The sequence below is a fragment of the Mya arenaria genome, chromosome 12 (assembly GCF_026914265.1).
Source record: "Mya arenaria isolate MELC-2E11 chromosome 12, ASM2691426v1".
In the NCBI taxonomy this organism is placed as follows: Eukaryota; Metazoa; Mollusca; class Bivalvia; order Myida; family Myidae; genus Mya; species Mya arenaria.
The window spans coordinates 12,125,408-12,138,264 of record NC_069133.1 but is presented as its reverse complement, the minus strand read 5'-3'; the positions used below and the strand labels follow the sequence as shown (position 1 = coordinate 12,138,264).

At 36.7% G+C, this 12,857-nt stretch overlaps 1 protein-coding gene across 1 annotated transcript; it reads left to right on the top strand.

The window, feature by feature from the left end:
- Window positions 1-2,736: 2,736 nt before the first annotated feature.
- On the top strand, window positions 2,737-4,897 carry LOC128211391 (alpha-(1,3)-fucosyltransferase C-like). Its single transcript, XM_052916130.1, has one exon. It carries the CDS (start codon window positions 3,119-3,121, stop codon window positions 4,520-4,522), a length of 1,404 nt encoding a protein of 467 aa, XP_052772090.1. The 5' UTR covers window positions 2,737-3,118; the 3' UTR covers window positions 4,523-4,897.
- Window positions 4,898-12,857: the final 7,960 nt, after the last annotated feature.

The window sequence follows — 12,857 nt, the reverse complement described above, 5'->3', positions numbered from 1 at the left end:
TACAAAAATTCAATATTTACATCATGAAATGCTACTAAAATGGGAAGGAACATTTTAAAGAACTACTTGAAGGGATACAACGACCTAGAAGCATATAATTGTGGTTCGACACCATCCGAGATAAATCCTTGGGTTTGGGAATCATAATTCTGGTAACAAAATAATTTGTTGTTGAATGTAATGTTTTCTTTGCAATATAACTATTTGAAAGTCGGCATGTTTGTCCAAGAAATTATAACTTCATGTGCGCAATTGTTGATTCAATAGAAACAACATTTAAAGCACACAATGCAAAAACAGATAATGTACCGCTTGGAAATGACTGCATGACTTCCACTCAAAATCGGTATGAGCGTTCAAACCGAATGATACCTCTAGAGCTTTGTAAGTTGCACACATAAGGTTCACAAATAACACCCATAACCTTGGAACGACCATTGTTCTGTATAAAGTGCTGGCAGAGAAAGAATTCAAACCACAGGGCATTATCTCACTGTTTACAATGAAGAGGTGTTTCCACTTAGCACATGCGACACCAAGGTGAGTATAGCATTATGTTACGTAAATTATACTATTCTCAAGTGACTTATATAGTGACAACTTCTCTTTTGTAAATGCGAAGAAAACATGCAGGACGGCAAAGAATCATCGTTCGTGCTTAAAGACATTTTTTCCATTAAAAAGGAGCAGGTGAAGGTGAATCAATTTAAATATAACAAATATAATTATTATTTAGAATGATAATCCTGAACAATTAGTACATCCCTCAGCCTCTAAACGCAAGTGCAAGGAAACCGTCCAACGAATTATGCATTGTATATACTAGTTTCGGTCTACCGGTATTAGTCAGGGTCAAAATACTTATCAATGAGCGTTTGTTTCGGACAAAAATATCAGACGTATCAAGTATAAAACAACTATATTAAATGTTATATTTAATAATACAGCGAAATAACAGAAATATATATATAGTTCAATGCAAACTAGCCAAGTAGTCAACTATTAAAGTTAATACCCTGAACGTTTAAAGGCACAATATTTGGGTCCAAAATACACAGAACGAAAGACACTTAACGTACAAACAACAAAAGTAAACACTACTTACATCAAAATGGCTTTATCAATTACTGTTGCCGTTACCATAACCCTTTTAACTATTGTTTTATTGATATAAGTATAGATAAAATGTTGTCACGGCCGTTCAAACACTAAGAGTATTCCACCTTGGGGTGGGCAACAGGATTTCGATTTTTCATCCTCGCACATGATCATATTTATGAATATTATACCTTACATGTATGTGTCCCTTCTTTATGTATATAAAGTTGATCGGTCCGTATATCAATGTATTTTAATATAAAAACCTCTTTTTATGACGGCAGCGATCCATAGCAGGTTTTGGCTGGTCCGAAAGTCGCCAAAAATATAATATGGACCGCTGACGTAATATAATATGGAACGCTGACGTCATAAAATTGGCGAGTGCTGCTTGCAATTCATAACATTTTTAGAGTTGTTCAATAAAACACATCAAAGGCGATTTAAAATTATTAAATGGTAAAAATGTGTTTGGTATAATATAAGAAATATAACACACCACTTCGGGCCATATGGCATAATACGGCCAGTCAGCTCCCGAAGGTGAATGGACCTCGGCTAAAACCTCGGTCCATATAAAACTTTGGGGATTGTCTGGCCGGTCTTTGTAATGTCATATGACCCTCAGTGGTGTGTAATTTTTATTAAATACAGACTATTGGTTATCTATAAGTCGCATCAGAACCAAATCACCCGGAATAGTCTTAAAACAGAACAAAATTATTATACAAGCAATATTCAACGGCAATGGTTGAATGTCAGGATACAAAACGGAAAAACAATATCTATAAGTGTTGTGTGGGGGGGGGCGGGGGGGGGGGGTATTGCGTTGGAACGGTCGACTAAACAGGAGTTCACTGGGAGTTAAACTAAGTTACGTGTACCAAACCCCACACTGGTCTCAACAAACAACATTGTTTCTAAACAAATACATACTATTATATGATGTGTGGATCAAGGATTTGACGTTAAAAGGGGCGTAAACGTGTGACATGAGCCCCTCCCTTAAAAACGAAATATATTTAGTTTAAAGTGTTGGCATGGGGGTTTGGGGTTTCTCCCCGAAGAAAAAATAGCAAATTCTAGAAATGGTGCATTTTGGGCGTTATTTATTACCTTTTTCTCCAAAACTGAAATGAAAAGTAAACTTGGACGATTTAAGATGGAGGGGCGCAGGGAGTTTCTTTGTCGAATTATTATTCATGATATGTAATACAATTCAGTTTATAGTAATATACGCAAAGTTCGGTCCACACGATGTACAGTTTCCTTCTTGGGGGTGCCTCGTTGTGAAAGTCATTTTGTATTATTACAAAGAATAAATCTTGAAATGTCAAATATTTGAAACAACATGTTTCATTTCTCGAGGGAGTTACGGAAATATATAATTCTGTTTGCGACCAATCACTTTATTTTGTTACTGCATCGGATATATTGAATTTATAAAACGGTTTTATCTTCATCCCATCATATACGCATTCTATTTTAATCCGTACAATCAAGGATCTACAGTTCGCAATATTTTTACCGGTGATATTTGAAACTGGATTTGTAACTTGACCCCGTTATTTCTTATTTGAACGAGTGAGTGTAAATATTTGCGCTTTCACCGTAGTCATAAAAATCATTCACAAAAAGGAAGCTTTTGTGTTATGTCGTTCTGATTGGATTGTAAACGGATAATATTGGGTTTGTGTATTGAGACATATCAGCGAATATATTGACAGTGCACATATTGTTAACACAATCGACGTGTTGTGTTCACCAATGGTTAAATAAGATATACACTATGAATACAAGTATACTTTAATGTTCGTGAACATTTTTAAAACGTGGGTATGAACAACCCGAAACACAAACCATCATGTACCTTCTGACGAACTGATTTCAAGAAGGACAGTATAAATTGTTTTTGAGAGAGAGAGAGAGATTCTTATCTTTCCGACGAATGGTCAAAGCAATGATAATTTGCAGATAATAAGACAATTTACGTCATAGTATTTAAAATATACGACGTAACATGATACCTCGCCTTTACATCAGATATATAAAGAGGGGAGGTTGTGTTATGATTTGTGTAAGTGTACTATTGGGATGGTTGGTGACCCACAAAAACAATGATTTGCATGTAGATGACCCTGTTACTACAGTACCAGTTGTCCATATAACAACTAGATTAGTGGTAAACAATAGTGTTACAGTAAATGACAGTGCAATAGTAAACAATAGTGCAGTAGTAAACAGTAATGGAATAGTAAACAGAAATGGAATAGTAAACAATAGTGGAATAGTAAACAGTAGTGGAAACACTACAGCTATTGTAAGGAAATGCTGGAATAGACAATGCTTGAACGATTTGATGGACGTGAAAATAAGATACAAAACTGGTGTAAGTTGGAGAAAGAGCAACTTGACAAAAAAGCGTATACTTTGGTATAAGGATCCAGGGACAAATATAACAGACACAACACAGATGTTCACCAATTGTGAGTACAGTAACTGTGTCGCCACTGATAAAGTTTCTGAGGTGAACCATGTGGATGCAGTTATATTTACAGTGAGCTCCTTACACATGGGACAACAACCACCATTCAAAAGGGAAAATCCAGACCAGGCATGGATATTCAAACTTGGAGAGAGTCCTTATGGGCGTGGCTTTTCTGAGTATAGCTCATCGCACTGGCGAAATCAGGTTAATTGGTCTAGTTCTCTTAATTTGGATACAGATATGCCTCATGGAGCTGGCTTTATAAAGACAAGGACTACAATTATTGAGAAAGACTATGACGCTATCTTTACTGGCAAAAACAAAACCGCTCTCTGGATTGTAAGCAATTGTAGAACGCAAAGCAAACGAGAGCTCTATGTAAGGAAGTTACAAAACAGCGGCCTCGATGTAGATATCTATGGTTCATGTGGTAAAGGAAAAATACAGCCTGATGATGTGCAAAGGTTGATTGGAAAATATAAGTATTATCTTGCTTTTGAAAACTCTTTCTGCAGTGACTATATAACTGAGAAGTTTTTGATGAATTACAACCATGACTGGATATTAGTGGCAAGAGGCGGGGCAGACTACCGGAAGGTAATTCCAACACAAACTTACGTTAACAGTGCGGAGTTTGAATCGCCAGCCAAACTGGCGGAGTATCTCAATAATTTAGCAAGTGACAAAGATCGGTATGTGAAGTTATTGAAAGAGAAAGACAAGTATGAAGCTCAGTATGGTGCCGGTTGGCCGTACTTCTTGTGTGAGCTGTGTCATAGATTAAACCATTTGTCAGAATACAGACATTCATATCCGGATATAGCTGAACATCTACAAAAGGACAGATGTTTCAAGCCAAGAGACAACTCAGGGCTGATGGTAGAAGGGTGCAGAATCATTCATATTTTAATGACGCTTTTTATCTTATGGCATTAACACTTAATAGTTACTTGTACACACAGGAACAAATCTAATCCACTGCATGTGTAGTCTTTCTATCTTGTTTGGGACGTGGTGTATCTCTTTTCTAATGTATGTATGATTTTTATCATGAGCATCTTAACGGGATCTCCTTTTATTGTTTGACTGCTAAGCGTAACCCTGTTGTTTGCATTGAACATGTATTATTAAATCATTTTAGCATCATTTAACATACGCATGAAAATTTTGTGTTGAGAAATGGATAAGTTCACATTGTTGTTATAAAACGTAAAATATATACTTAAGTAAACAACCATAGCTATATAAAGAAACAGACGTGTTTAATGCTGTTAATATCTCCATATTTTAACATTAACAAGAAATAAAGATCTTGCCTCAACATGTTTAGTTATCAAAGATAAGAAACACATTTGTCTACAAATGAATGATTTCGGACTGATCAAGTGTATTGAACCCTCAAATATCGATGCAGCAAAATAAACAGGAATCTATTTGACAAAGCGCATTGTAATAGTACATTTATGATAATGAAAAATACAGAGCTTAGCATTAATCTTCGTCAGAAATATCAATACATTTCATCACAAGTGTTTCCACCAGGATATATTTAAGGGATGTCGGACTGAACGGGGACGGGCAGGGAGTTGTGCCCTCCTCCATTTTATGAATCTTTAAGTATTTTACTGACTGACGGTGCAATTTGACGTACATTTCATAATCCATTAAGGTCAAAAAGTGTAAGTTAATCGAACTTAAAATGAGAAGAATACAAAATGAATACATAGTAAATAAAATTTAATGACTTCTTATAATAGTTTCATAGTTAAAAAATTCGTACATAATTCCGCTGGCTCGTCTTCACCGGCTTCAACGCCGAGAAGCAGCGTTCACAGTCTGCAGCAGAAGCTGGGATCAGAAGTCCGACGATAGCGATGACAGCAAGGGCCTCAAGCATTCTCGCCTTGAACAGACCAACGACCCGTTATAAACATCACAGTCAGCCTCCTCAAGATCTCGTAAAGCGAGAGTTGATTGAATTTACCATCTGAGGTGATGATTTACCAGGGAAAAGATCTGTCGCGAAACTTATTAAATCTACATGCGTTGATTTCAAACATATTGCTTTCTCAGGTTGCAGATATGATACGATATGTTTATTGCATGAAACAGTATACAATGTTCATAGCATGTAAACAAATAATTCAATGAATGAAAAAGTACTCAAACACATTTTTTCTGGAGTTAATGGTTAACAAGTTAAAACATCCTATCATAGTAAGTGTGCGTGTGTTAGTAAATGTATCAAAAAATCTGCATGATAATAGCAATAGTCATGTTTTCCCAGGCAGATATATATAATGCACCAGTCAGTTGTAACCACGCCCCCCCAGGTTCGGGGAATAGCGGGAACTTTGACTCCAGCCAAGCCCGGGCAAAGTCTCCGACCGGCGGAGACGAACTGCTCGTGAACCCCCCGCCAAATGTTCCCGCACCCAAGGGACTCTAGGTTAGGCTCATTCCCCGCAATATTCGGCCGGAAGACAAAACCACCACGTACAACCGGCACTGCGGGGCTACCTGGAAGGTAAAAACACGGCCCATTTCCCCGGCTATCCCCGGTTTACCCTCGGACCTTGGGGATATTAAAGGCAGATTAAAGATCAGTGTTATGGTTTATTGCATACTGTTTAATGTTTATGACATGTCGCTTGCCAGGATTAAGCATGTCGGACCAATAAAGGCATGTCGGGATAACAGCTCTGCCTGTAAGTCGTGTCGGTATGGTAAGGCCTTGGGGGGAATAATTCATGCATAATCTTCTCAATAAAGTTATTATCATAGGTGGCTCTTTTTATGAAACACTTACAGCACAGTGTTTATACAGCTTTTTTATCAGTTATATCGCCCATTTGCATTCATCAAAAAGCCATTTTGACTTATGTGGAATATTGTTGATATTGTTGTTCTAAAGCCAATGAATGTAGAAATACATTTATTAATAGCGTTAAATTATGAATCTGGATGTGAACAATTTGGATGAGGAGACATAAACATTTAGATTTTAAGTAGGCGACATTATAAGGCAAATCAGTACGGTTACGACATTGTGCAAGTATTATGTTTCTTAAACTGTCTTTAATGTATATACGGATCCACTAGATTTTTCAAATAGTGTAACACAATTTGTTAAAAATACCGCAAATGCTGAAACTTCCCTGTATGATTGTGTATTTAAAGCTCTCTAGTCAACTTTCGATTTTTATCATGCATACTTGACCCACTTTTTGAACAAAGGGAGATAGCAAGTTTTTCAAACATTTTGATGTGAAACCGGTTTATTCCCCCTTCTGAATAGCCTATACGTAATTCGGGCGTGGTCACTGATCGACTTAATCCGGAATGACAATGTTTGATTAATTTGAACAATACAGCGTGTTTTGTTCATCGAGGAAATGGAAGGAGTATTACCATGGAAAATTAAAGTGATGAAAGGTGTGTGTTTGTTTGGATTTGTTGCTCAGCACGTACTAGGCTGGCTCCGATTCGCCATCAATTACACAAGCGCTCAGCAGAAGAAACAGGGTCGGCCGCCCAGTGATACTGACTATACTTATGACGTATTCTACTGGATAATCTATGTCATATTTCCAGCCATCGGAGTGTTCTTTATACCCTTCCAACTGTTTTACTTAATAAAGGAAATTCGACAAGACCTGCTATGGTACAAGAGATGGTTCATTCGAGTATACTTATTGTATGTTTTTCAGCTCATTCTTTACATGTATGCGATCCAGGCTTATGAAGCAACGTTTTATCGCATTTATAAAAGTGATCATTTTCAAGTCACCCGATATATTATAGACATCTCAGACGGTTTAATAGGTTGTGTAGCTCTGATGTGTTTTATTATCATGCTTTTTCGGCCAATATTGCCACTATGCTGTTGTTATGAAAACTCGAGCGTAAACGTCGGCTACGTGACGTTTACATCAGCGAAACATAGAGATGTCATGCAACACCCTACTGCAGATGATGACGCAATAGTGACGACATCATCGAACGAAGATGACGTCGCACACACGTGCTGCAATAGGAAAGTGGCATTTGGATTTGCTCTTGTCTTTTATATTCTGTATGTTGCAAGTTATCTTTTTGTTCTTTACTACTTGTTTTACCGGATTGAATGTGAACCAAATTGCTATTATTAATATAAACATCCATAACATCGCTTTTTTGCAAGTATTGCATTTCAGTTTGATCATTAATTTACTTGCTGTCATATAATAAATACAAACCGATGTTAAGTTCAACCATTCTTTATTTCATAAAAATACGTCGTTAAAATTATTTTATAGAACATTGCATAAGGATTGAGGAGACAGTTGAAAACTAACATTAATATATCTCTCCTCTCCTGACATGTTACAAACAATAAATTAACAATACAAAAATATGTTCACCATGTTAATACTAGTTATTATATTACTTGGCATTCAAGAGAAAAGGTTATATTTGATATATATGTATATATCAACTCAATAAATCACTTCTTCATGAAATAAAGACACAATATTTCCTTGCGTCTGTGTTTTTATAGTTGCCCGGAACAGGAATATTAGTGTAAGGATGGCTATGAATGCGATGCAAACACGCACAATGCTCTCATAAGGCCTAAAATAAATCTGTGATTTAATATCTTGTTTTAAACGTTTAAAGCTTTGTTCAGAATATTACTTTAACACCTTTCCAAAAAGATGACAATTACGTCCATATATTAAACCTAATAAAAAAAATGAAAAATATAATCCTTCCGACCCTACCTGTTTTTGAAAAGATTGTTACCCTATTGCACCAGTCAATCAGTCAATTGTAACCACGCCCCCCCCCCCCCCCAGGTCCGGGGAATAGCGGGGACTTTGACTTTCGGTCCAGCCAACCCCGGGTAAATTCCCCGCCCTGCGGGGACGAAGTGATGGTAAAAATCCACGCCAAATGCCCCGTACCCAAGGGACCCTAGTAAGGCCCATTACCCGCTATATTTTGCACGAAGACAATGCCACAGCATTCTCCCGGCACTGCTGGGCCACTTGAAAGGTAAAAACACGGCCCATTTCCACGGACCAGGGAGGGGGGGCGTGGTTACAATTGACTGGTGCACAAACAAACCAGTTTTTGTTAACAGTTGCGTATGTGAAACAAAGATCTAAAGAAAAAGAACTTTAAAACTATTGTTTTAAATCTACATATACATGTTTTCTGTAAACAATAGCGGTACCTCACTGTCTATTCGCAATTGTCGTCTGCGCCGTTTTAAATCTGTGCAGAAAACGGAACATACTCAGTGCAGGATGAAGTCCGATACATGACGTCAAAACGGCAACAGTGACCTCATATGCCTCGTCATTAGATTTTCTTCGTTTCCACTGGAATTCTGTCAAACGTCTGAATTTTTCGTGCGTTCATAAAGAATTAACACTCGGTCGGGATTTTTCAAATCCATGAAGCGCGTCAGCATGAACGCACAAACATACGAACTAATCATGGCATTTACACTTTTTTCTGTTTGCTTTAATGGCTTATTATGTGAGAAATAAACCATTAATTGAACGATTATAAAAAAGAAGGGCGGATAATCCAAACCTCGTTTTCAACTAGTCAAATGACTTCGCGCTTGTCAAATTATAGTGCAGCAATGAAACGCACTACGATTTTATAACGCCGAACGGTTCATGCAACATGAATGACAATAGGGAAAAATAGGGCACATAAATTTTGTATTAAATATAATAAAAAGCATGCACTAGTCCGCTGTATTGTAAAGTGCCACTCTCTGAAAAAAGTCGGTCCGTTTCGTATTCCTATATACTTACTGTTGTTTTCGTCGGAAAAAGTTATTCCAGGTGTTACTATTGAAGAATTAAACATAGCTTCTGCAATTTTAAGGGTGCATTTCTGGAGCGGATCCAGGAATTGACGTGAGAGGGGGCGTAATTTAGGGGCGCAACCTATTGACATGCGTTTCTCAATCATAATCGAAACGTATGTGGCTTAAAATATTGGCAGGGGGTTTGTTGGTACTCCCCAAGAATTTTGTAACAGTTCAAGCGCGCATTTTATTACTTTTTATCTCCGATTTTGACATATTAAAAAGTAAACTTGGACGATTTTTGAGGGGGAGGGAGTGCGACCCCTCCTTGAACCGCTATTGCATTCCCCATTACTTTCCATCATGGCATACGTAAGTCCACGCTTCTTGATGTTTTCCTTATGTGATTGTCTGTTTAACCGATCAGTTGTCCGCAGAAACTATAGAGTAATTATTAGGCGGTTGTGACCCCCTCCCCCCATCCACCTGCACCCCAAATCCACTAGTGCATTCCTCATTACATTCCATCATGGCATACGTAAATCTACGCAACTTGATGTTTTTTCTTGCGATTGCCTGTTTATCCGATCAGCTATCCGCAGAAACTATAGAGTAATTATTAGGCGGCTGTGTTAGATAGATGTCTTTGGATATATTAACCATTTCTTCTATTGAGGTTTTAGTTGTGTGTTCCATCAATGATTTCATGAGTTACAGATGTCACTTCATCTGCTGGACTTAAGGTCGAAACATCTAAAATCTAATAGCATCACAGACAGCATACACTCTTTTTGTTTCTTTCTGCTGTGTGTTCATCTTAAAAACCGGCGTAGGCCACAACAAATTGATCATTTGTTCTACGGATTTTGCCCAAAAAAAGTAGGAGCGAGCGAGCGAAAAAAAAATTAAAATACTTTTTTTAAATTTAAGGCAATTCAGAGGCGAGCGCAAGGCAAAAAATAAAATAAAAATTAAAAACTTTATTTCTAAAATTTATCATGCAATATGTCAAGAAATGCTTTTTAATTGCAAACATAGGTTCTTAGTTTAAATATAAATGAAGTTTAAATATAAATGAAACGGTTTTGATTGTATCACATGAAAATCTGTCCCAATATATAACAAATGGCAATAAGATCCAGTGCTTTACTATTACTTAAGACACTGCCGATTAAATTGCGGGACAACACAATTGAAGCAGTACTAAACAAATCTGCAAATGTGGCACCGGTCATTATATTAGAGCAGGTGGTGGAATAAAGATGTTTCCCTTTCAAGACCTCACTTTTACCACGAACCAATGGTTTATAGGTCTGTGCCTTGAAAAAAAATATCATGACACCCTCCATAGCTTCAATGCCCGTAAGAAACAGGCCACTTTAATAACAGGCCACTTTACTACAAATCGATCAAAGAAAACAAATGGATAAGAACAAAGAATTGAGAAAATTAAAACAGTCATTTTACTTATAAAAGGTTTTATTTTCTGATTTTACTGATGTTATTTTTATACTGTACATGTACATGTATGTGTAATGCACTAGTCAATTGTAACCACGACCCCCATGGTCCGGGGAATAGCGGGGACTTTGACTTCCCGTCCAGCCAACCCCAGGTAAAACCAACGGCACTGCGGGGCCACCTGGAAGGTGAAAACACGGCCCATTTCATCGGCTATCTCCGGTATACCCCCGGTCCTGGGGGGAGGGGGCATGGTTACAATTGAATGGTGCATAAATACAGACTGTTTCTGAAACATTTACAAGTCCTTCTATTTTTATCAATTACGAGTATAAAACTGAGAAATGCATTTTAGAATTTAAAAAATAACTCACGAAAACATGTTCATTCGTTGTAAGTCGAGTGTCCGTGTATTTTAATATAAGTTTTGCACTCAAAATCTGATTTAGTTATTATTTAACACTAAATTTTGAGTACAAAACAATGAATTACTTAAAACACACATAAATAATTATTGCCTTCGACGCTGTGAAACTGTTGTTGTTTACTGAAGACTATAATCCATTGACTATGACACTGATTTTCAATTAAAAATGTGTATTTTACATTAACGAAAACTGAAAGTATCCTGCAAATTAATACCGGAAATAGATAACAACGGTGCGTCCTGCAAAATATTCCCGACAAAAAAGACTGTCAACAAATATCGGCTGTTTTGCGGTTACCCGGACCTGATTTTGTCCTGACACGAGGAAAGTTTGCTCGCGGAGAATGTAAAGCATGGAAATACCTTAAAAAAAATGCGAAGTCGACGTTGCAGGTTCAAATTTTAAGTAAAAAAACTTCAGAAAATAGAGGAAATTCAGAAGTAAAAAAATAAAATAATATGCGCGGCCAAATAGTAAGTGCGGGCGCAAAAAAAAAGTTTGTTTTTTTTCGTTTTTCGAATTTTAGGTGCGGCAAATCCGACGAACAAATGATCAATTTGTTGTGGCCTTAAGTCATTTTGTACTTAACTTTTGACAACGAACAAAAATAGGACACTAAGATAATTTCACTTCGCGACTAAGATCTTTAACAAATTGACACTCGTATTCATAATCAATATAACAAATATGGATTTTTGGTGATAATTTTTTAACGTCTTTCCGAATAATGCATTTATGGAAAATATTAATTATTAATAACACGATTGAAACCGTGTATTTAACAGATGAAAACGCACAAATGTTAAATGACTGGTTTACTTTAAGATTAACTCTGATCTACGATCATCTCATAAGGTATAAATACCGTGTTTTCTTTCAAATTATACACAGTATCCTTCAGTATAACCATTGTTTTCGATATTTATTCATCCTTTTTGGCAAATTAAAACAATCGTATTAATTATGATACATCTTATTTAGGAGTATGCGTGCACCTTTAAAACTGAACGGGAACTGCTGTTGCTTGCATGTGACGCACTGGTGTTAAAGCAGCACTCTCGCAGATTAACCGTTTTGACAGCTTTCTGATATTTTGTCTTGGAATGGGCAATTTTTTGCGAGAATATCTGCAAACCAATGATATCAGACTGCTGATAAAAGATCAGATCGCAGATGTTCATTTTTCCGTTTGAAAATTAATGTCTAGTGGCTAAAAGCGTTACTAACGGTTTAAGAAAAATGCATAAAACATCATTTTTTTTAATTTAAATATGAATATCTGCGATCTGATTTTTTGTCAGCAGTCTTATATGACTGATTTCCATGCATTTTCGCATAAATTGGCTCGTTCCAAAACAAATAAATACAAAAAAATGTTGTCAAAACGTTCACTCTGTGACAGTGCAACTTTAATGTTGAGATGATTTATTTGCAAGGCAAATACACATCTAGCATAGATGATCACGACGCATGACGCTAAACTGTATCTAAAAGTATTCCCATATTCATGGACCATAAACAGAGCTTGAAATGTTTGCTACGATTATTCAATGATTAACAAAAAATGCACAGC